A 24,872-nucleotide genomic window follows, 5' to 3' on the forward strand; every position below is an offset into this window, starting at 1 on the left:
TCTATCCACCTTATAGTCCATTTATCCAGCCCATACTTCTTTAATTTGCTGGCAAGAATACTGTCGGAGACAGTGTCAAAAGCTTTGCTAAAGTCAAGGAACAACATGTCCACTGCTTTCCCCTCATCCACAGAGCCAGTTATCTCGTCGTAGAAGGCAATTAGATTAGTCAGGCATGACTTGCCCTTGGTGAATCCATGCTGACTGTTCCTGATCACTTTCCTCTCCTCTAAGTGCTTCAGAATTGATTACTTGAGGACCTGCTCCATGATTTTTCCAGGGATTGAAATGAGGCTGACTAGCCTGTAGTTCCCAGGAACGTCCTTCTTCCCTTTTTTAAAGATGGGCACTACATTAGCCTTTTTCTAGTCATCCGGGACTTCCCCCGATCGCCATGAGTTTTCAAAGATAATGGCCAATGGCTCTGCAATCACATCCGCCAACTCCTTTAGCACTCTCGGATGCAGCACATCCGGCCCCATGGATTGCTCGTCCAGCTTTTCTAAATAGTCCCAAACCACTTCTTTCTCCACAGAGGGTTGGTCACCTCCTCCCTATGCTGTGGTGCCCAGTGCAGTAGTCTGGGAGCTGACCTTGTTCATGAAGACAGAGGCAAAAAAAGCACTGAGTACATTAGCTTTTTCCACATCCTCTGTCACTAGGTTGCCTCCCTCATTCAGTAAGGGGCCCACACTTTCCTTGACTTTCTGCTTGTTAACATATCTGAAGAAACCCTTCTTGTTATTCTTAACATCTCTTGCTAGCTGCAACTCCAGGTGTGATTTGGCCTTCCTGATTTCACTCCTGCATGCCCAAGCAATATTTTTATACTCTTCCCTGGTCATTTGTCCAATCTTCCACTTCTTGTAAGCTTCTTTTTTGTGTTTAAGATCAGCAAGGATTTCACCATTAAGCCAAGCTGGTCGCCTGCCACATTTACTATTCTTTCTACACATCGGGATGGTTTGTCCCTGTAACCTCAATAAGGATTCTTTAAAATACAGCCAACTCTCCTGGACTCCTTTCCCCCTCATGTTATTCTCCCAGGGGATCCTGCCCATCAGTTCCCTGAGAGAGTCGAAGTCTGCTTTTCTGAAGTCCAGGGTCCATATTCTGCTGCTCTCCTTTCTTCCCTGTGTCTGGATCCTGAACTCGACCATCTCACGGTCACTGCCATCCACTTTTGCTTCCCCTATTAATTCTTCCCGGTTTGGGAGCAGCAGGTTGAGAAGAGCTCTGCCCCTAGTTGGTTCCTCCAGCACTTGCACCAGGAAATTGTCCCCTACACTTTCCAAAAACTTCCTGGATTGTCTGTGCACCGCAGTATTGCTCTCCCAGCAGATATCAGGGTGATTGAAGTCTCCCATGAGAACGAGGGCCTGCGATCTAGTAACTTCCGTGAGTTGCCGGAAGAAAGCCTCGTCCACCTCATCCCCCGGGTCCGGTGGTCTATAGCAGACTCCCACCACGACATCACCCTTGTTGCTCACACTTCTATACTTAATCCAGAGACTCTCAGGTTTTTCTGCAGTTTCATACTGGAGCTCTGACCAGTCATACTGCTCCCTTACATACAGCGCAACTCCCCCACCTTTTCTGCCCTGCCTGTACTTCCTGAACAGTTTATATCCATCCATGACAGTACTCAAGTCATGTGAGTTATCCCACCAAGTCTCTGTTATTCCAATCACATCATAATTCCTTGACTGTGCCAGGACTTCCAGTTCTCCCTGCTTATTTCCCAGGCTCCTTGCATTTGTGTATAGGCACTTGAGAAAACTCGCTGATCGTCCCTCTTTCTCAGTATGAGGCAGGAGCCATGCCCTCTCACACGTTCCTGCTCGTGCTTCCTCCCGGTATTCCACTTTCCCACTTACCTCAGGGATTTGGTCTCCTTCCCCCGTGAACCTAGTTTAAAGCCCTCCTCATTAGGTTAGCCAGCCTGCTTGCGAAGATACGCTTCTCTCTCTTCGTTAGGTGGAGCCCATCTCTGCCTAGCACTCCTCCTTCCTGAAGCACCATTCCATGGTCAAAGAATCCAAAGCATTCTCTCCGACACCACCTGCGTAGCCATTCATTGACTTCCATGATTCGACGGTCTCTACCCAGGCTTTTTCCTTCCACGGGGAGGATAGATGAGAAGACCACTTGCGCCTCCAACTCCTTTATCCTTTTTCCCAGAGCCACGTAGTCTGCAGTGATCCGCTCAAGGTCATTCTTGGCAGTATTATTGGTGCTTACGTGGAGAAGCAGGAAGGGGTAGCGATCCGAGGGCTTGATGAGTCTCGGCAGTCTCTCTGTCACATCGTGAATCCTAGCTCCTGGCAAGTAGCACACTTCTCAGTTTTCCCGGTCGGGGCGGCAGATAGATGACTCAGTCCCCCTGAGGAGAGAGTCCCCGACCACCACCACCTGCCTCCTTCTCTTGGGAGCGGTGGTCGTGGAACCCCCAACCCTAGGAGAGTGCATCTCATGCCTTCCAATCAGCGGAGTCTCCTTATGTTCCCTTCGCTCAGATGTGTCATCTAGTCCACTCTCCGCATTAGCACCTGTGGAGAGAACATGAAAACGGTTACTTACCTGTATCTGCGTTGCTGGTACATGGACACTCCCCTTTCTTCTTCTGGAGATCACATGCTGCCAAATTTCTTCACCGTCCTCCTGTCTCCGCAGTACAGCCTGCTCTAAATCTTCAGAACGTTGTGTCTGTAGAAGCATATCCTGACTTCTCTCCAAGAAATCTTCAGTTTCTCTTATGCAACGCAGGGTCAATACCGTTGCTCCAGACCTTGAACCTTCTAACGTCTCTTGCCATTTGTGTTTGCTTAAGGTAAGCTCCTGGCTCCAGCTGGAGTGCATACACTATTGCAGAGTCTGCCTTTCCTAGTCTCACAGTTCTGCTAACAGGTTTCAGAGTAGCAGCCGTGTTAGTCTGTATTCACAAAAAGAAAAGGAGGACTTGTGGCACCTTAGAGACTAACAAATTTATTTGAGCATAAGCTTCCGTGAGCTACAGCTCACTTCATCGGATGCATTCTGCTAACGTTCGTCTTTATTAATATTTATACATGTTCTAGAAGTAACAATTTATCATGGTACTTAGCTTAATGAACTTTACTGTACATAATTTTGCATATTTCCTTAGAAAGTGTAAGGCCTCTGTTAACTAAGGGGATACGTACTAAAACAAACATTTGTGTACCATCTGTGTGACTCATACAAAGACAAAACCATTTTCACAATTAAAGCAATGGGAACTCATGCTAAAACCCCTTTGGCTTAAATGTCTTCAGATAATCAGCACCTACTCAGCAAATGAGCCATGGTTTGTAACCACAGTGTCTCATCATTCTTCTAAACTCAAATCATATGGGACCCAATTCTGTGAAGTGAAGAGTACCTTCAATTCCCATTGACTTTAATGGAAATACAAGGAACTCAGCTCCCCCTCAGATCAGGCTCAGAGTCCCCTAGTAAAAGCAACAATCTGCAGTAGGAGAGACTCCATCTGTCACATTAGAGTACATATATTGCAGTAAAGGGCAGTGCATTTGTTTCAGTCTTCGTACAGCTTCTTGCTCTTTTTTTTAATATTAAGTCTTTACCAAGGATAACAGTATACAACCGAAAGACAGCTACACACTCTTTTCAGAAATCAACCAATCCCTTAAAGTTCAAACCCACCCAAAAACCAAAACCTCACCTAACAAAGCAAACTCAGTGATCTGTACTTGAAGGTGGAAAGCATATGTAAAGATGAAATCTTCCCAATGTACCAATCCTTCCAGCCAGCATAGCATCATACATTTACAAACATTAATCCTAAACCCATCTGTGTAATCCCCATCTTGATCCAGCAGAGTCCCAATTTGCTGACCTTCAGGACACCATGAAAAGCCCATTTTCCTTTGTTTTTTAATGGGGAGGCACACCTTAGCATTCACAGCTTGTGGAATTGTTACCTGCCTATTTCAGCTCAGATGCGACAGAACGTTTTTACTGTAAATGGTATATGAATGTAGAGCTGTTTTGATAAGTGTGTTATATGAATTGGAATCCATAAATTGGCTGGCTATGTTTACAAATACATCTCCCTGCCTTATATTTTTAAAGTGTTCTCTCAAGAGGCTCCGTCTGGGTAAGGCTGGCCATCCCCTCCCTCTGGGGGTGGTGGGGGAGCAATGTGTTTGCTTTGCCTTCAAATTTTCATTGGACACCATTAATCCAGTTGGCACCAACGCTGCCCTCTTTGCTTCAGAAGAATTCTTTAGGACAGTGGTTTTCAACCTGGTTCAACCTGTTTTCACAGACTATGTCTAAGATTTCCAAAGGGGCCTGCGCTTCCATTTGAAATTTGTGAGGGGTCCCCAAATGAAATAAGGTTGACAACCACTGCTCTAGGACACATACACTAGGACTAGCCATCAAGCTCATGCCCACAATGACGTTCATTGTGCCTGTCACCCTTTCCCTGGAGGACTGATGAACACAGTCCCAAGTGTATAGATAAGGTCTCCCCCATTGTTCTGACAGCTCTAACATAAATGTGTAGCTCTCAGACCCAACCTGTAAAGACTGGGTTACATTTTATATTCATGTTCATTACCATTTTATAATGAAGGAAGATCTTTTCCCAGCTCATCTCCTATGTGGATTTTAGCTGTGTAGTACAGGTCCATCGCAGAGCCTGATCATCCATGTCTCCATTTCCTCTCTGGTTCTCAGAAGAATTCTCTCACACACACACATTTTGAACATCATCTCCCCTGCCAGGGGCTGGTTTATTAAGACATGACACAGCAAACACAGACAGTTCCCTTGTCTCCCAGACACAAGCAGTTCCTTCCTTGCGAAACAGGGTTTCATAATTAGTCCGTTGCTTCTACCCCTCTAGGCATAGCTCTTTCTGCTCCATGATGCAGGGCTCTCCATCCCGTCCTCTTCCCCTCGGCACAGCATTGTCCATTCACCCTCCAGGAGGTATAGCCAAAGATGTGAGGGAGCTCATTCCCCCCTTCTACCCTGTGCTCCAGCCCTGAAACCCTATCTAGGTCACCTGCTTCAGTCTCATTCATTAGCATCATTATTTCCACAGGGATATTTCCTGTTCTGGCTGGCTGCCTTTCCTCTTAAATCCTTTACCCCACCCTTCCTCATTTTTCTTCCATTTGTCCCTTCTTCATGCTAAGACCCTGGGGCTCTGTTTCCAGGCATCCTGCCTGGTGGCGGTATAGAATCTTACCCTCAGGTCTTGCCTCAGCCCTAATCTCACCTACTGAGTAGCTGGCTCTTTTCTAGTACGCCTTGTTTCCATCCTGTGGTCATATGACCCCACTGTCATATGTCCCATCTGAAAATTACCACTCCCAAAAACCCAGCCTTAAAGGAACTACCTCCTCATACAAGGCATTCTGGGCTGCCCCAAAGGATGAGCACCCAGTTACAACTGTACTAAGGCAGCACTATTAACACATATCAGATTCATGCTTACCACTTCCATATTATTAAAGCTACTAAGAACATACCAAAATATTGCACATGGGAAGTTACGGATGACTACACCTGTGGGCCCAGATGCTTCAGACATCATTATCTGGCTTGCATTCCATTTTCACTGGCTCACAGGATGTACATCTTTAACATGAGAAGCAATACGTTTAGAAGCTGGAATTGCTCTCTCAACGCTTGTCTTGAGATTGTTAAAATGGCAGAGAACTATTCTTTAACTCCTTAGTGCATTTCAGGTGCCATTTGAATGAGACACTTCAGGGCACCTGTTTCTAATGGGAATTGAAATTCTCCCAATACCAACACAGTTTCCAACCCCGATCATTATGGGGATGCCTGGGCAGCCTTAAACATTACAAATACCCTTTTTAAAACCTGCTACTAACTCAAAAAATTGCAGGGATTTATGATGGGTTCTGCATGAGGCCTTTTAGCCAAAAAAATCCCAATATTGCTACCATTGGCTCAAATGGTGGGAACCCTCATGTGGACAAGGCTCAAGGTTATTGCTGTTGTTTTTACACTAATTGTGCTCAGACATGGCTTAGGCAATGCAGTGTTTGAAACACCAGCAGCTTGTCTACACTAGCACTCCCACTGTTGCTAACACAAGCAGAGCTGAACGGGTGATAGCAATAGTAGCTTGTGTGTTCTGCAGAAGCATCAGTTAAAGTGCGAGCAGCATGCTTTTCCCTAGCCTGGGTGCTAGAGACATCAGTATTACCAGGGGAGACACCACACCTTGAACTCAGGAACAGGCAGGTACACAGCAGAAGAAATGATGTTCCTGATTGGTTTCAAGTGTAATAATTTGATATTTTAAAGTCTTCACAGGCATTGGCTTAATGGGGGGGGAATACAATTTATAGTTGTTATAGGGCAAAAGGGTGGTCTGAGTGGATAGTGCAGAAGACAGAGTCAGGAGACATGGAGCTAGTCACTCACTTTTTCTCTGCCTCAGTTTGCTCAGCCCTGACACCACACTTGGTACCCTTCAGGCAGGAACCTGAGCTGCTTCACGCTCTCTTTCAGATCATGTGTGATCAGCTTTTAGGGATTTTTGATGTTTTTAATTATCTATTTGAATGTTACATACTTGAAAGTAAGGAGCTAACAACACTGGCACTGTGTGGGCAGCAGCAGTGCAGGCTTCCTCCCCACATAGCTCTGCCAATTCACCTCACCTACAGAACCTCACAGCAGCTGAAGGAGCCACGAGCTACAGACTCTGCTCCGCTCACTTGTTATCTCAGGAATGCCAGGGAACATTTGACACTTAGCTGGCAGTCACAGCCTGCGCACGCTGTCCAGGTCTGTCAGGTGAATCCCCAGGGAGGGGCCCTAAGGGGTCTCACATGCAAGGAAGCAGAACCACCACATTTGCTCCAAAATACGTATACGTGCTCTTAAAAAAGCAGCAAAACCAAGAAGAAAAGGATTCCACAACAATCATCTGACGGTCTCTTGTTTTCCTGTTTAAAAGATTCATTCTGAGAAGCAGGGGGTTCAATCTGCGGAGAATAAAGTCCGTGCACTTCAACCCTGACTTGAAACATCTACGTTTAATCCTTCCAATGCATCTCAACCTTAACCTCTAGCCCTGGGTTCTACCTGATCATACGTTACACTCAAGCCAAAATGGGAAGTTTCCCTATGAAGTGAACCAATGTCCACTAACGATTATGAAACCAAGCAATACAGTTGCACTTGTGACGCAGGACAGCACTTCAGTTCTCCAGAGGGGGAAAGACCTGCTCTTCAGCCCACCATATCCCCTGCCCAATAGTTTTAAAATGAAAAATGACTAGTGAAAGTTTCAGTGTTGCCAACTCTTGCGATTTTATTGTGAGCCTCATGATATTTGGTGTTTTTCTTAAAGCCCCAGCTGCTGGAATCCACAGAGGGCATGAGAAACTCAGCTTTCATGTTTTAAAAAAGCAAGTTTCTAATGCTCATAGTTGCAGAGAAAAGCTTGGAAGCATGAAGTGAGTGTGCCCTCCAGGCTCAGAAAACAAGTAGGCAAAAATAAAAGAATCAAAACACTTATTTTTAAAAAAATCTCATGATCGTTAAGCCAGTCTCAGGATTCTGAAGGCTTGGGGTTGGCAATAGTATGTTTCTAAAATTCTTGTTACCCAGATGAAGAACAAAGGCTAAAAAGAAAAACATGTTTCATGATTGTGCCTGGAACAGAGCAGTCATTTCCAGAAGCAGCAATGTATTATTAACGACAATAGATGGAGCAAGGATTGGCTACAAGTTTTAATTTACAACTTAAACCCCCTTGACATTTCAATGGGGCTGTGGGAGAAGGGAGGCGGTGTAGCTACACAGCTATCCTTGGAGCTGGATTCTGAATGTCACTTTAAAAAAAAAAAAAAACACCACACCCATCCACTCCCAAAGGCAAAAAATAAGATTTGCCAACTGGATGTAAGCCAGATAGGCAGAGAGAACCTGAGCATTCGTGGCCTGCTGCAGCTGAATTATGTAGTGTGGTAGAAATACATGGACAGCTCTAGGGTGGGGCATGTTAAAGTAATGGTAAAGGTTTACCAAAAAATAACTGTTTCACAAAGAAAGGATGATGCACAGCCATTTCAGCTACTGTTCTAAAGCAGGGACTGTTAAAAGGAGACTCCTTATTCCACTCCCAGGATCTTTCCCTCCCATTAGTGCAAAGAGAAGGTAAATATGCTACATACCCCTCAACGGTGGGCTCTAGTTCATTACTAGTCCCTAGCACGTCTCAGTTAAGAAGCTCTGAGCTATTGCTGTGGTACTCTCAGACCCTTCCCTCAAAAAATAAAAACAATGGGCCCAGTTCTCGTCTCACTAACACCAGTGCAACTAAGATGACTTCTGTAAAGTTGTTCCTGATTTACACTGGTTTGAGATAGATGAGAATTGGACCCAGTGAGCAGATGGGATCCTCAATGACTCTAAGTATATTCTATAACATTGTCAATGAAAAAGAAATAATACACAACAGTCTGGGCCCTGATCCTGCAAACATTCATGTGAGCAGTCCTACTGAGTATATAACATTACCCAGGTGTGAGCGTTCACAGGACTGGAGCCCTAGTCAACCCTAAAACCCTTTCCTGCTTTAGAGGAAAGTGGCAATTCCTGTTGCAGCTCATTCGCTTTCACACAGTAAGGTAGTCAGATATGCCCATTATATGGGTAACACTAGCCAGCTAGAGCTCTCAGGTTTGTAAAAGACACCTAGCACCATGGTATCAAATCACAGACAGAATTAAGAGAAGAAAGCTCCAACCAAAAAGAGATGTGCTCCTTTCCCCCTTCCAAAAGGCAAGTGACTTGGATGTATTGTCTGGACATTAATTGCTTTTTTCTCTCTGGCACCATTCCCAGTAGAAGCCTCCATCAAACTGGAGAGACTTCCATCTAAATCTGAATCCTATCAGACCTGGACTCTGCCTGCTCTCTTCAGGCAGCATTCCACAATCCTGATCCCATTGCTGAAAACACTCTGTCTGCAGCACCTGTCAGTATCTGCATGGATCCAGCTGCATTGTCTTGAGCAGCGTTTCCCAAACTTGGGACACCACTTGTTCAGGGAAAGCCCCTGGTGGGCCGGACCGGTTTGTTTACCTGCCGTATCCACAGGTTCGGCCGATCGAGGCTCCCACTGGCCGCGGTTCGCTGCTGCAGGCCAATGGGGGCTGCAGGAAGCAGCGGCCGGTACGTCCCTCGACCCGCGCCGCTTCCCGCAGCCCCCATTGGCCTGCAGCAGCAAACCGCGGCCAGTGGGAGCCGCGATCAGCCAAACCTGCGGACGCACCAGGTAAACGCACCAGGTAAACATAGAATATCAGGGTTGGAAGGGACCTCAGGAGATCATCTAGTCCAACCCCCTGCTCAAAGCAGGACCAATCCCCAATTTTTGCCCCAAATCCCTAAATGGCCCCCCTCAAGGATTGAATTCACAACCCTGGATTTAGCAAGCTAATGCTCAAACCACTGAGCTATCCCTCCCCCCACCTAAACAAACCAGCACGGCCCACCAGGGGCTTTCCCTGAACAAACGGCGTCCCAAATTTGGGAAACACTGGTCATGAGGAACATAGTTAACTTGGGGAAAGTGATCAAGTAAGAACATAAGAACGGCCATACTGGGTCAGACTAATGGTCCATCTAGCCCAGTATCCTGACTTCTGACAGCGGCCAATGCCAGGTGCTTCAGAGGGGATTAACAGAACAGGCCAATTTTTGAAATACACTTTCTTATATTTGTTTTAACCTGCTGCCTATCAATTTCATTGGGTGACCCCTGGCTCTTGAGTTATGTGAAGGAGTAAATGACACTTCCTTATTCACGTTCTTCACACCAGTCATGATTTTATAGACCTCTATCATACCCCTTCTTAGTCGTCTCTTTTCTAAGATTAATAGTCCCAGTCTTTTTCATCTCTCCTCAAATGGAAGCTGTTCCATTCTCCTAATAATTTTTGTTGCCCTTTTCAGTATTTTTTCCAATTCTAGTATATCTTTTTGAGATGGGGCGACCAGAACTGCATGCAGTATTCAAGATGTGGGTGTACCATGGATATTTATAGTGGCATTATAATATTTTCTGTCTTATCTATCCCTTTCCTAATAGTTCATAACACTGTTAGCTTTTTTGACTGCCACTGCCTATTGTCCAGATGTTTTCAGAGAATTATCGACAATGACCCAACAATCTCTTTCTTGAGCGGTAACAGCAAATTTAGAACCCATCATTTTGTATATATAGTTGTGAGTATGTTTTCCATTGTGCATTACTTCACACTTATCAACATTGAATTTCATCTGCCATTTTCTTGCACAGTCACCCAGTTTTGTGAGATTCCTTTGTGCTGTGCTGTCACCTTTGTACTTAACTGTCTTGAGTAATTTTGTATTATCTGCAAACTTTGCCACCTCACTGTTTACCCCTTTTTCCAGATCATTTATGAATATATTAAATAGCACTGGTCCCAGTACAGATCCTTGGGGGATACCACTATTTATTTCTCTTCACTGTGAAAACGGACCATTTATTCCTACCCTTTATTTCCTATCTTTTAACCAGTTACTGATCCATGGGAGGACCTTCCCTCTTTTCCCATGACTGCTTACTTCGCTTAGAGCCTTTGGTGTGGGACTCTGTCAAAGGCTTTCTGAAAGTCCAAGTATACTGTAGCCACTGGATCACCCTGGACCATGTTTGTTAACCACACCAAAGAACTCCAATAGATTGGTGAGGCATGATTTCTCTTTGCAAAACCCATGTTGACTCTTCCCCAGCATATTGGGTTCATCTATGAGTCTGATAAATCTGTTCTTTACTACAGTTTCAATCAATTTGCCTGGTGCTGAAGTTAGGCTTACTGGCCTATAATTGCCAGGATCACCGCTGAAACCTTTTTAAAAAATCGGTGTCGCATTAGCTATCTTCCAGTCATCTGATACTGAGACTGATTTAAGTGATGGGTTATATACCATAGTTAGAAAAGGAGTACTTGTGGCACCTTTGAGACTAACAAATTTATTTGAGCATAAGCTTTCGTGAGCTACAGCTCACTTCATCGGATGCTCACGAAAGCTTATGCTCAAATAAATTTGTTAGTCTCTAAGGTGCCACAAGTACTCCTTTTCTTTTTGCGAATACTGATTAACATGGCTGCTACTCTGAAACATACCACAGTTAGTAGTACTACAATTCCATATTTGAGTGGTGAATACCATCTGCTGCTGGTGATTCATTACCATTAAATGTATCAATTTGTTCCAAAACCTCCTCTATTGACACCTGAGTCTAGGACAATTCCTCAGATTTGTCACCTAAAAAGAATGGCTCAGGTGTAGGAATCTGCCTCACATCCTCTGCAGTGAAAACTGATGCAAAGAACTCATTTAGCTTCTGCAGAACGGCCTTGTCTGCCTTGAGTGCTCCTTTAGCTCCTCAATCATTCAGTGGCTCCACTAATTGTTTGGCAGGCTTCCTGCTTCTGATGTACTTAATTTTTTTGCTATTTTTTGTGTCTTTTGCTAATTGCTCTTCAAATTCTTTTTTTGGCCTGCCTAGTTATATTTTTACACTTGATATGCCAGAGTTTATGCTCCTTTCTATTTTCCTCATTAGGATTTTACTTCCAATTTTTAAAGGATGTCTTTTTGTCTGTAACCGCCTCTTTTAGTCTGTTGTTGAGCCTGGTGGGTTTTGGGGTTTTTTTGGTCCTCTTACTGTTTCTTGGGGGGATGGGTAGGGTATATATTTAGTATGAGGCTCTATTATTGTGTTTTTAAAAAGTTTCCATGCAGCTTCCAGGCATTTCACTCTTGTGACAGTTCCTTTTAATATTCATTTAACTAGCTTCTTCATTTTTGTGTAGTTTCTTTTTCTTTTTAAGTTAAATGATACGGTGGTGGGTTTCTTTGATATTTTCCCCTTGACAAGATGTTAAATTTAATTACATTACAGTTGCTATTACCGAGCAGTTCAGCTATATTCACCTCTTGGACAAGATCCTGTGCGCCACTTAGGACTATGTCAAGAATAGCCTCTCCCCTTGTGGGTTCCAAGACTAGCTGCGCCAAGAGCCACTAATGGTATCCAGCAATTTTATCTCTGCATCCCATCCTGAGGTAACCAATACCCAGTCAGTACAGAGATAGCTAAAATCCCCAGTTATCATTGAGTTTTTTGTTTGGGTAGCCTCTCTAATCTTCCTGAGGATTTCACAGTCACCATCACCATCCGGGTCAGCAGTATATTCCTACTGCTATATGCTTATTATTCAAGCATGAAATTTCTATCAATAGATACTCCATGATACCGTTTGATTCATTGAAGATTTTTACTATATTTGATTCTATGCTTTCTTTCATATATAGTGCTGCCTCCCCAATAGCATGACCTACTCTATCATTCCTTGCATAATCACAGGTTTCAGAGTAGCAGCCGTGTTAGTCTGTATTCGCAAAAAGAAAAGGAGTACTTGTGGCACCTTAGAGACTAACAAATTTATTAGAGCATAAGCTTTCGTGAGCTACAGCTCACTTCATCGGATGCATTTGGTGGAAAAAACAGAGGAGAGATTTATATACACACACACAGAGAACATAGTATCTGTGCGAGTTTTTTCATGAAGTTGACAGATTTCTCTCCTCTGTTTTTTCCACCAAATGCATCCGATGAAGTGAGCTGTAGCTCACGAAAGCTTATGCTCTAATAAATTTGTTAGTCTCTAAGGTGCCACAAGTACTCCTTTTCTTTCTATCATTCCTACATATTTTGTTCCCTGGTGTCCCATTGATTATCATCATTCCACCAAGTTTCTGTGAGGCCTATTATATTAATATTAACAAAGAAAATAACAGAACGCCACTAGCCATCACCTTCAGCCCCCAACTAAAACCTCTCCAACGCATCATCAAGGATCTACAACCTATCCTGAAGGACGACCCATCACTCTCACAGATCTTGGGAGACAGGCCAGTCCTTGCTTACAGACAGCCCCCCAATCTGAAGCAAATACTCACCAGCAACCACACACCACACAACAGAACCACTAATCCAGGAACCTATCCTTGCAACAAAGCCCGTTGCCAACTCTGTCCACATATCTATTCAGGGGACACCACCATAGGGCCTAATCACATCAGCCACACTATCAGAGGCTCGTTCACCTGCGCATCTACCAATGTGATATATGCCATCATGTGCCAGCAATGCCCCTCTGCCATGTACATTGGCCAACTGGACAGTCTCTATGTAAAAGAATAAATGGACACAAATCAGACGTCAAGAATTATAACATTCAAAAACCAGTCGGAGAACACTTCAATCTCTCCCGTCACATGATTACAGACCTGAGAGTGGCTATCCTTCAACAAAAAAACTTCAAAAACAGACTCCAATGAGAGACTGCTGAATTGGAATTAATTTGTAAACTGGATACAATTAACTTAGGCTTGAATAGAGACTGGGAATGGATGAGTCATTACACAAAGTAAAACTATTTCCCCATGTTATTTCTCCCCCCCCACCCCACCCCCCACTGTTCCTCAGATGTTCTTGTTTACTGCTGGAAATAGCCTACCTTGCTTGTCACCATGAAAGGTTTTCCTCCTTCCCCCCCCCCGCTGCTGGTGATGGCTCATCTTAAGTGATCACTCTCCTTACAGTGTGTATGATAAACCCATTGTTTCATGTTCTCTGTGTGTGTATATCAATCTCCCCACTGTATTTTCCACCAAATGCATCCGATGAAGTGAGCTGTAGCTCACGAAAGCTTATGCTCAAATAAATTTGTTAGTCTCTAAAGTGCCACAAATTCTCCTTTTCTTTTTGAGAATACAGACTAACACGGCTGCTACTCTGAAATATGTAACTCTGTCTCCTTTCGCTCCTGCAATTCAGCCACTCTAATCTCTACAGCCCATACTCGGTCTCTGAGATCCATGAGCTGCATGCACTGAATGCACACATATGTAATATGCCCATGAGACAGGTAATCACACATGCTGCATTTGGTGTAATTAACTGGACAGCCCCACTCTGCTATCGAGGTTCCTGAAACATTGGCTGTACAAAGCCTCACGTCGCAGTCACGTTCGCCATGAACCCACCTTCTCCCTACACCAATTGCCTTCTCAGACCCTCCAACCTCTGATCCATGAAGTCTCATTGGAGTGGCACAGTGGCCTCCAACTCTGCAGCTCCAATCCTTGTTTTCAGATGGGGAAACTGAGGCAGACTGTTTTTAAAAACATATGCATAAAGCCCCAAGTGCCAGAGCTGGGGCTGGAAGCCAGGAGTTCCTGCTTCCTTGTCCCATGCTGTAACAGGGCTGGCTGCCTCCTGAGCACTTCCTTGTGGCCAGAGGTCACTCTGTGGTATCCTACCACCAGTTTCTCCCCTACTCAGGGCCCCTTAATTCACAGTCCACAGGTAATTAAACTTTTCCCTACTGGGGTCCCATTTATTGAGTCCTTACACACTGGGATCCCAGGCCCCAAACCCAGTTATCTGCTTTCCCCCTTTACACAGTCCCCAGTCCTCCTTCCCAGAGCTAGGTCCCAATTCAAACTCTCTCAGGCTTTACCTGACTAGAGCTCAGCCCTCCTCAACCCCTAGCTTCCAGGCTCCATCCTCCCAGTCAGGGTCTCTAGCAAGAACTGGGCCCAATACCCCCAGACTCAGCCTTCCTTCAGCACTCTGGGTCTGGCTTCCAGCCCCAAACCTTTCCCTCAGTCAGGCACCCTAGCAGGAGCCTCCTACTCTTCTCCCCTTCACTGCAGCTCTTTATAGGACAAGGTAAGGCTCATTCTGTAATCAGGGTGGCTAGCCCCAGCCCTTCAGCAGCCAGCCACCCTGTTTTGCACGCTCAACCACCAGAACACATCCACACCCTTTCTGAATCCATCTTAACATGTTTGAGAATTTTCTTTTTTTTTTTTTTAACTCTCTTATATCCTGGGTGAGCAAATGTCTCCTGTACAGAAAGTTCCTACTGTATGGAGCAGAGAAGCAGAATGGTCAAGACTCTTGTGGAGTCAATATTCTCCACAGAAATTTTAGCCCACTCTTGCTCTCTTTGGTCTTGCACAGCTTAACAGCTACCGAGGCATTTCACACCATCTCCCACTTTGCGCCTGTTGATATGTGGGAGACTCTTCACAAACAGTAAAGTGTTTGTAGAGATTTCACCTAGAACCCAGGCTTCCCTATCCCTTGCCCCACCACCACCCAATGATTAGCTTTTATTATCTACACAGTGAGTTCAATATACCCTCACACACATAGCTCTCCTTGAGGTATAGAGAGCACAGCACATATGAAGCTCCTCAACTAAGACATTTTTGAGCTGAACGCCAAAAAAGCATGATGCCTCTCTTCCAAAAGTGAAATTATTGATTTTTGAAGTCACTTCTCTCCCATCTCACTTCAATCTAAAAAAAATAAATAAAACCTCCTACGGCAGGACACAATGTAGGGAGATTTCAGAGTAGCAGCCGTGTTAGTCTGTATTCGCAAAAAGAAAAGGAGTACTTGTGGCACCTTAGAGACTAACAAATTTATTAGAGCATAAGCTTTCGTGAGCTACAGCTCACTTCATCGGATGCATGTAGGGAGAATTCCACTTGGAAAGGACCTCTTGAGGGAAGTTGTCAGTAATCAGTCTTATAATGGAACTTATCTTACAACTTTAACTGTGGAGTTCTTATGTTATTAAGTTAGGAGAAATTGCTGATTTTTGCTGTTGCTCAAAGGGATTTCCCATCATTCAGGTTCATATCTCCTGTATTTATACTGCACTGAGTTTCTACCGTTGAATTCCTGCTGTTCACTATTTTATCAGTGCAGAATTCAGACCCCTGTAAAACTGATGGCTTCATACAGCATTTTAAGAGATCACAGTGAATAGCGCTTACATGGGACCAGGTTTCTAAACTTCACTCTGGCGGCTGTAGTGCGCTGTGCTAGAGACACAAGAACGAATTTCATAGATTCCAAGGCCAGAAGGGACCGATGATCACCTCGTCTGACCCCGTCTAACACGGGCCAGAGAACTTCCGCATGATAATTCCAACGCACCACCTCCTACTCTCAGAGTCAGAGGAGGGAAAGGTCCACAGGGGTCAATGGCCACTTGGACTCATCTCCAAAGAACCCCCATGCTCCAGCCTCAGCACAATTTCCCTGTCAGACACAACGAGAAGAAATGACTGAAAGGAAAGACAGACTTGCCCAGGCCTACGGAGGCTAGGCAGAGACGGTCAGGGCCGGCCTCCAACTACAAAATATTACCATGTTTGAATATAGATGTGAAGAATCAAATTAGCTGACATGATGCTAAGCATGACTTTGCAATCAACAGAGCCAAGGCTGAATTAGCATTAGCAGACACAATGCTGGTCTACACTGACTCCAAACCCATGGTCAACCTGTCAGCTAACCTGACTCTACACAATTCAAAACCTGTGTGTTGTGTAGCGTAGACTAGCACTCATTGCCTTAGAATCTGGCTATGCTGCAGTCACAGGGTGTGACTGCAGCTTGAGTCAACATATCTGAGCTAGCTTTAAGCCTGCTAGCTCGAGCATCAGAGCAGTGAATCTAGGCCAGTGTGCACTCCAGCACAGGTTAGCCCACATGGAAGTGCCTGTTGCCATGGGGTCACTGCTCCTGTACCCATGCTAGCTAGACAGAATCTAGTTTAGAATCTTGTGTGTCTACACAAGATGCAGTCACACTCTTGGATTGCAATATAGACATACTGTGACGGAATACATCCCTGTATTCACACTCTACACACTATTGCAATAATCTTTGTATGCCTTGTAAAGTATCATTTGAAACTCATAATTTGCTGGTCAGTATTGTCCTGGTAAAATGTGGTGGCAACATGTATGTGAAGTTATTAAATCCTCCTGGACGATGTTATTAACCCATGTTCCAAACCCAACAGCCCCGCCAAGCAGAAGTCAGCAGACAGGTCTGTCCTAAACAAAGGAACGTGTGCTTGCTTTACTTTGCATTTTAAGCAGTCAACAGATTTATCAAGCACAAAGGGAAACAAAGGACGTTCAAACAGATGAAAAAATCCAGCAGGGAACATCCTTCCACATAGACTCTATGTCTCCCAGTTCTCAGCTGGAAAGGTTTTTTGAGAGGGTGACTGAAACTATAAAAAGGAGGGATAAACACCCCAAGAAACCCCTCTCTCTTCCCCTGCCCATCTCATTCTCTGCACCTGAGAAGACAAAAGAAAACAGCTGTCGGACTTGGGGGGGAAGGATCCTGATCTGAAAGTCTGGTCAGTAATCTGCTGGAGCATGTGGTGAGAAAGTGTGCTTTGCAACTAAAATAATTCCCTACGCAGATACTAGTAAGCATTTTATCTTTATTTTTCTTAAAACCATTTCTGACTTTTATGCCTCATTACTTGTACCCATTTAAAAACTCTCTATTTGTATTTAATAAACAGTTTTATCTAATTCAGAATGTCTAAATTCAAGTGTCTGGGTAACAATTTAAGGTAATAAACTGCCATATTTTCCCTTAAAGGAATAATGGACTTTATATACCTGTACTGTCCAGAAAAGGGCTGGGAAGTACAGGACATACATGTCTGGAGGAAGATCCAGGATTGGGGATATGTTGGGGTCACCCTGCAGTGTAACCCACACTGGTGAGAACCAGGGTGCAGCTGGCAGGCTGCAGTTACACACAGTCACTGAGGGTGTAGCTTGCATGCTGGAAGGCTGTTTGTGAGTGACCCAGGTGGGAGCTACTACAGCCTCCAACTAGTCTGGATTGTGCCCAGTACGTCACACAGAGGAATACTAGCTAGTTTCCCCACCACAGGCCTGGGTCTGAATAAAAGCAGCTGCAATAAGGCTAAATTAAAGCAATAATAATGAGATCAAATGGCCTGATATATTACCATGACACCTGCAGGAAGTGTTATAGCCTGTGTCTACACTAGCATGTATCTGAAAATCTCCAGTCATCTAAGTGGCAGCACCAGCATAGACATTTTCTCACTGTCATCAAGCCTCACTCAGGCCCATCTAGATGACAAAATGCTGTGAATGCCAGTGGCTGGTCTATACTAGCACTCCCACCAGAGGAGCTGCACGGATGGCAGTACAATTCTGCAATGATAGGAATTGTTAAGAAAAAGAGCAGTTTAAAGAAGATACAGCTCTTTGAAGAGGAAAAGACCTAGCTGTTCCAAGGGTCGTACTGCCCAAACACTCCCCTGGGAGTATTTGGAGAAATCTCAAAGACGGTGGGATGCAACAGGTAAGAGGCGATATCAGGAGAGCACAGCAGCTTGTACCATGGTTTTTAAGCAACCAGTCAAATTCAGCAGTCCTGGGACTCTCAGATCTTGGATTTCTGGCTCTCAAGCAAGCTCAGAATTTGGCCAATTGCTCAAATTACACTTCCCGAGGATGTCTGCCAGAGGAAGAATCAGACTGTGTCAGCAGCTGCCCCTTTCACTGGCGACGCCCATGCACCTCTGAATTTAACCCTAGAAATAAGGAAACAGATGGGATCGAGAGGCAACTATTACTCTTTAGTCCAAGGGCCAAATTCAGCCCTGGTTTAAACAGGCTCACCTCCTACTGATTTCAATAGGATTTTCAATCTCTTTACACCAGGGCTGATGTCAGTACAAAAACCTTTCAAGATCAGGTCTCCAATTGACTCTTTCTTCACATTAGAGTAAATTTCTTAGCTCTGAGGGGATACATGAATCTCCCATTCCCTGATTGTTTCAAATGCCCATTCTTCTGTGAGCAGTGCCCTTCCCTTCCCAGGGTGTTAGACGGCATAAAAGCCACTGTACCCAGAACACTGAAGGGAAGTACTAGGATTCGCACTTTAAATTTTAAAATTCAAGTATAATTTTAAGTATCCCATTAAAATGCAAAGCTACAGCCTATGGGGCAGCCTTGTGCTGTTCTCCTTTGCTTTGATTAAAGCCATTTTTTTCATCTTCTTACTAGTTGAATTTACAAGACTATGAAATGAGAAGAAACTGGCCCAGATTATTAATGAGGCTGGCTAGAAAGACCTGCATCTCAAGTACAGGAAAGCAAAGCCAAGCTCCCTCCTAAGCTCAATTCATTAGAGCAGGGGGGCGACGCCGCTTGGTCAGGGAAAGCCCCTGGCGGGCTGGGCCGGTTTCTTTACCTGCCATGTCGGCGATCGGCCAAACCTGTGGACGCAGCAGGTAAAGAAACCGGCCCGGCCCGCCAGGGGCTTTCCCTGACCAAGCAGCGGAACAAGTTTGGGAAACACTGACCTAGAGGAACCACTAGCAAACGAGTAGATCGCCCCAAATAGAGCCCCCTTTATCATTTCTTTAAATGAACATTATTGTCATGCTTTGTCTTTCTGACGTACTGTTTGCACCTACCACAGAAATTTCACCTCTCACTGCCCTAGGGTTTCCATCTCTAGCCATTCTCAACCCACAGGGACTTAACACTGTCTTTTAGGGACACACAGGTGTTTAAAGGAGACCTGCTCCCATTTGGCTCAGACATTCACAGGATGTGAAGCCCTTCGTGCCATTCAGAGAACAGAAAGAATCTGCAACTGAAGGCTTTAATAAAAGATGTTTTTTTCCGAGCATACACCTGGTAGCAGCCATCTCGCTGAAGACACACACAGCATGACACTGGCAGAGAAGGGGTCCCAGTGAGACACAGTCCTGCTGGAATGTCGTTGTCAGGAGCAGGACATTCATGTTTACAATCTTAAAGACGTTCAACATTAAGCTATGGTTATGTCATTCAGTTGCTGAACCAGTAACACAGCAGGATAGAAACTGAATGGCCCATTCTCTTTTTTTTTTTTTTTTTTAATATTTAAAAATGAATATTTTAAATTCTCTGCCAGTGTCATTCCTCAGCCAGCTAGTGGCTGCCAACAGGGCACTTACGTGACTTTATTACTTTATTTAAAACTCTATTTCAAATCTATTTCACAGTCAGCACTGTACATGGAGGAAGAGTCCCTTGCTTGGGAGCTTTCCAATTGCTTCTGTGAATAGAATGGCTGCAATTTTCCTTCATTCATCCCCCTCCCCCTTCAACACACACACACACCCACCCCTTTCTGTTTCAGAATCACAGAAAAGAGAGAGACTTCCTTACTGTACGTTTTCTAGTTTTCCATCCAGCCCAGCTTTAGGTGTCTGAAGTAGCAGGGCAGCTACCCCTTCCCTTGGGAGACAATTGCACCGTCTAACAGAGCTCACCATTACAACTTTCTTCTGGCACTCAGCCTACATTTTCCTTTTCTTCATTTTCCTCTATTCATCCTAGGTTTAACCCCATTGTATCATTCCTAAATTATTCCTCTCTCTCTCTCTCTCTCTCTCTCTGGGATTAACATGTTTCAAATAGCGTACATTAAATTGAACTGCCTGCAGCAGAGACTGTACAGACAGGCACTGAGTGAGTTCACCAATCACAGCTCTGAGAGTGGACTTCAACCCTGACCCCCCTCCCCCTTCCCCATCTACTCTAGTCCTTGGACTTCCTAGAGCAGAAACTGCTAATTGCACCAGTTTGCTAATTTCAAAATATGGGTGAGAGGGGAGTAGCAGGAATGTCGCTCTGTACTAGTGTCTATCACTGTAAAACTATGATTAACCTACTTCATTCTTATTTCTGACCAAGCTGCACATTTGAACTCAGGACTCCAGAAGAGGCAGGCCTGCGCACAAGCATCACCACTATTTTTGCAGGACATACAAAAACAATGTTTTTTTGGCTCAGCAGCAGGGATTGTCCCATTTGTACAGCACGCAGCACGATGGGGCTCCAATCCTGACTGGGGCCTTTGAAGGGCTTCCAGGATATAAACGTTGCTACTAGACAGTGGCCCTTGTGTTATTTATTTTGATAGTCAAAGTTCATTTACTCTGTCCCCACATGTTCAGTTTTTCATGTGCCAAAGTGCAGGGTTTTGGTGACCATGAGTAACTGCATCATAGACGTTATCAAGAGAAACCTGGAGGTTTTAGCTGCTTGGCTTGTGGCAACTGGTGAGGAACGGGAAGTGGCTGGCAGCTTAACTGAGTGTTTTCTTCTAACATGACCAACAACGACAAAGCTAACGCCTACCCGTAATGTAGCATTGTTAGGTTTCAGAATCAACTCTCTGTTTGACCTGAATATGCCAGTTCACGTCTCTCAGAACTACTGTTCCAGGCTGCCTTCAAACTTAAGCAGACAACCTGACATTGGTTATGCTGGTGTCACATTTTCAGTTACCTTCACAACCACAAAGGCAAGAAGCATAATTTTCCCCGCCTCCAGGAAAAGCTGAGATCTGCAGCACAATTCCATGTTCACAGAATACACCGGACGCTGGCAACAGTGAACAGAAAATTAAATGTCTGATATGGTGGCAATGGATCGTCAGTTGCAAACTATCAGGTCCAGAAACAAGAAAGCAAAAAATGCCTGAATGGCACTGGTGACACTGCACCTACAGTACTATGCAGCTCTTGGTTCCTCATTATCTGAACAATATCTGCAAACCAGAGAGAATGAAAAAGTAACAGAACTGTGGTAAGGGTCAGAGGGACTGATTTATGAGGAGTTAAACAACTAAATATGTACACTTGGATTAAATAGCAACTAAAAGCATAATATCAAACTACAATTACCTGAAAAGCAAAATACCAACAGATCTCAAAAAGGACAATTAAACTAGGAGAAATTGTATGAAATTCACAAAGGAAGCAGTCTAGATATCTGGAATCATTTGGGAGATCTCTTGTATAGACTCCCAATTTCTAATTTCCCTGTCACTGGGATCTGCTGCAGCTTCTTAGAATAACTTTGGCAGTAGCCCCCAGGCAGCGTTACGAAGGCAAACCTCCGCAACTCCTGTTCAGTTTCATTCTGAAGCCGATGCCTTTGCTAGGAAGCGTAACTAAGCATAAATACTCCCCAGAATGTAGACAAAAGATGCCTGCTGAGATGCAGAGAGTCCGGTAAAATCTGGGTTAATGGTGTTACTATTTATAACATGATAATGCCCAGACCCTCAAGGGCAGATCTGGGCCACATTATGCTCCGTTTGCATAAACTCACAGAAAGATACAGTTCCTACCCCAAAGAGCTTACATTTAAGGGCCCAATCTACAACTGGATCCACATGGATGGACCCTTAACTTCAAGGGGGTTCTGTGGGGGCACAAGGGGTCTGTCTGCATTGATTCCAACTGTAGCAGTGTGGGAATACAAGTTGCAACACATGGGTGTAGCAAAAACCAGAGGGCAAAGAGGGAGGATGACAAGAACAGTGCTTACATGGGCTAGTGATACATACACTTAATGATTCCAGGATATTACAGGACACCCACATCAGCAAGCTCACTGACATCCAAGACCTGCTGCTGAATGTAAACCCTGGTCCATTGATTAAGGACATCCAGAAATAAAACCTGGCCCAACTGATTTGAACAGTCACATAGTAGCCAAGGAAAGCTCTCTGGAAGTCAGGGTAAAACAGCCTCACAAGGCGGGCTCAGGGATAAAGCCAGTGTTCAATGCACACATCCCTTTCAAGGGCCGGAGGGGTAATCAGATCCCTTCCTACAACCTCCTGTCGATCTGCACTCACCAGAACATCCATCAGCCAGCCTCTGCCACAGCTCCTGGGAAGATTTTCAGACCCATACACAACGTCCTCACCCCCTGCAAGTGGGTCAAGTCCTCTTACACAACCTCTTGCAAGATCTTTCCCTCCCTAAACCCCCCACATTCTCACCACAGGTTCACATCTCTTCTCCCTACCCTGAGTATGCTGCCCCTACCCTAGAGGGTATCAAAACCTACACAGCACTCCTTTGCCATATGGGGTGTGGGGAGACTTTTTATTCTAGTCAAGACAATCCACTCACACAAGTGCGCCTTTCTTCTGGACCCGCGAGTGTTTCAGAGCCTCTCACGCAAATCAGCTGCCCAGGCCTGCAGCAAGCGTGTCACATTCAATAATACTTCATTGCCATGTCAAGCTCTACGTTGTCAGAGCACACAAAACAGAAACCTCAGATCACCTCTGTATGCAGACACAACACATCAAGCCCCCCAATGCAGGCCCCTCTCACCCCAAACACATCCGCCCCCCAAACACATACCCACCAAGCCCCAAGCCCAGCAAGGGCAGGGTTTAACATGATCCCCATACATCAAACCTCGGAAACGGATGGAACTCACAGCGGGTTTAGGATTTGATCACTTGTTTGTCATATTCACTCACAAAACCTCCCTGGCCACCCACCCCTGCCACTGCAGAAGTGCAAGCTACTTCCTCTCACACCACCTCCATCTTTCCAGGAATGCCAGACCCACCCCACCCAGATACACACAGTCCCCTCACCACCCCATCTGCCAGAGCTGTCAGAGTTTGGGGTGCTGGGGTCTGCCACCCCCTGGCTACAGGAGTGCTGGGGGGGGGGGGTAGCCTGAATGCATCCGGGGTGACAACTCCAACACACAACACACCTCCCTAGAGGGCTATGACTCTTGCTCTCCTGGATCCAGGGGGTGAGAGAGCAACATCCACCTCCCTCCATCCCCCACGGCCCCATCTCCTCCCCCAGGAGGGACCAGCTCCCCCCCACAGCCCCACCCCTCCCCAGGAGGGGCCAGGACCCCGCACCACTTCACTCCAGGGGAACCAGCCCCCGGGGGTCGCCCCCCGCAGAGCACCGGGCGCGGCCGGCGCTCACCGCGCGGAGCTCCCCCGTTCGGTCCTTCATGCTGGCCTCCGCCCGGCTCGGCTCGGCTCGGCGCTGCCGCCCCGGCTCCGGCCGCGATCTGGGGGGCGGGGGGAGGAGGCGCGGCACATGCGCCGGAGCCGGGCTGGGCAGCCGGGCGCAGCGGGGAGCCGGGGGCACCGGCCCTGGGTTGCCGAGGACCCTGGGGCAGCTGGGGTGCGCGTGGGGGTCCCCGGGGGTCACATCTGGGAGTGTGCAGGGGAGGGGGATACACTGGGGCGCGGAGTTGCACTTCGGTGGGGGTGGCTACACCTGGGGGGGGTTTTACCCTTGGGTGGGGGTGTGCTAGCGTGGGGGGGTTGCACCTAGGGGTGGGGAGGATTTACCTTTGTGGTGGGGGTGTGCTGGGGTGGGGGGGATTTACCCTTGGTGGGGGGGTGCTAGCGTGGGGGGTTGCACCTAGGGGTGGGGAGGATTTACCCTTGGGTGGGGGTGTGCTAGCGTGGGGGGGGTGCACCTAGGGGTGGGGGGGATTTACCCTTGGGTGGGGGTCGTGCTAAGCGTGGGGGGGTTGCACCTAGGGGTGGGGGGGAATTACCCTTGGGTGGGGGTGTGCTAGCGGGGGGGTTGAACCTAGGGGTGGAGGGGATTTACCCTTGGGTGGGGGTGTGCTAGCGTGGGGGGGTTGCACCTAGGGGTGAGGAGGATTTACCCTTGGGTGGGGGTGTGCTAGCGGGGGGGGGTTGCACCTAGGGGTGGGGAGGATTTACCCTTGGGTGGGGTTTGCTAGGTGGGGGGGGTTGCACCTAGGGGTGGGGAGGATTACCCTTGGGTGGGGGTGTGCTAGCGGGGGGGGTTGAACCTAGGGGTGGGAGGATTTACCTTGGGTGGGGGTGTGCTTGTGTTGGGGATTTACCCTTCATAGAATCATAGAATATCAGGGTCGGAAGGGACCTCAGGAGGTATCTAGTCCAACCCCCTGCTCAAAGCAGGACCAACCCCAACTAAATCCCTTGGGTGGGGGTTGCACCTAGGGGTGAGGGTGTGCCTATGTGGGAGGTTGCTCTTAGGGTGTGAGAGGGATTTATCCTTGGGTGGGAGGTACAGAGT

At 46.1% G+C, this 24,872-nt stretch overlaps 1 protein-coding gene across 2 annotated transcripts in view; it reads right to left on the reverse strand.

Annotated features, from left to right (window-relative positions):
* Positions 1-23,868, reverse strand: part of STX1A (syntaxin 1A) — a 313,611-nt gene extending 289,743 nt beyond the window's left edge. For both annotated transcript variants that reach the window (XR_006276192.1, XM_038376188.2), the window contains exon 1: positions 23,775-23,868. Coding sequence is in view for 1 of the 2 variants with exons in the window: in XM_038376188.2 (XP_038232116.1) it covers positions 23,775-23,804 (30 nt within the window). In the remaining variant the exon portion in view is untranslated. The remainder of the gene's footprint in view (positions 1-23,774) is intronic.
* Positions 23,869-24,872: the final 1,004 nt, after the last annotated feature.

The sequence above is a fragment of the Dermochelys coriacea genome, chromosome 17 (genome assembly GCF_009764565.3).
Source record: "Dermochelys coriacea isolate rDerCor1 chromosome 17, rDerCor1.pri.v4, whole genome shotgun sequence".
NCBI classification, from domain to species: domain Eukaryota; kingdom Metazoa; phylum Chordata; order Testudines; family Dermochelyidae; genus Dermochelys; species Dermochelys coriacea.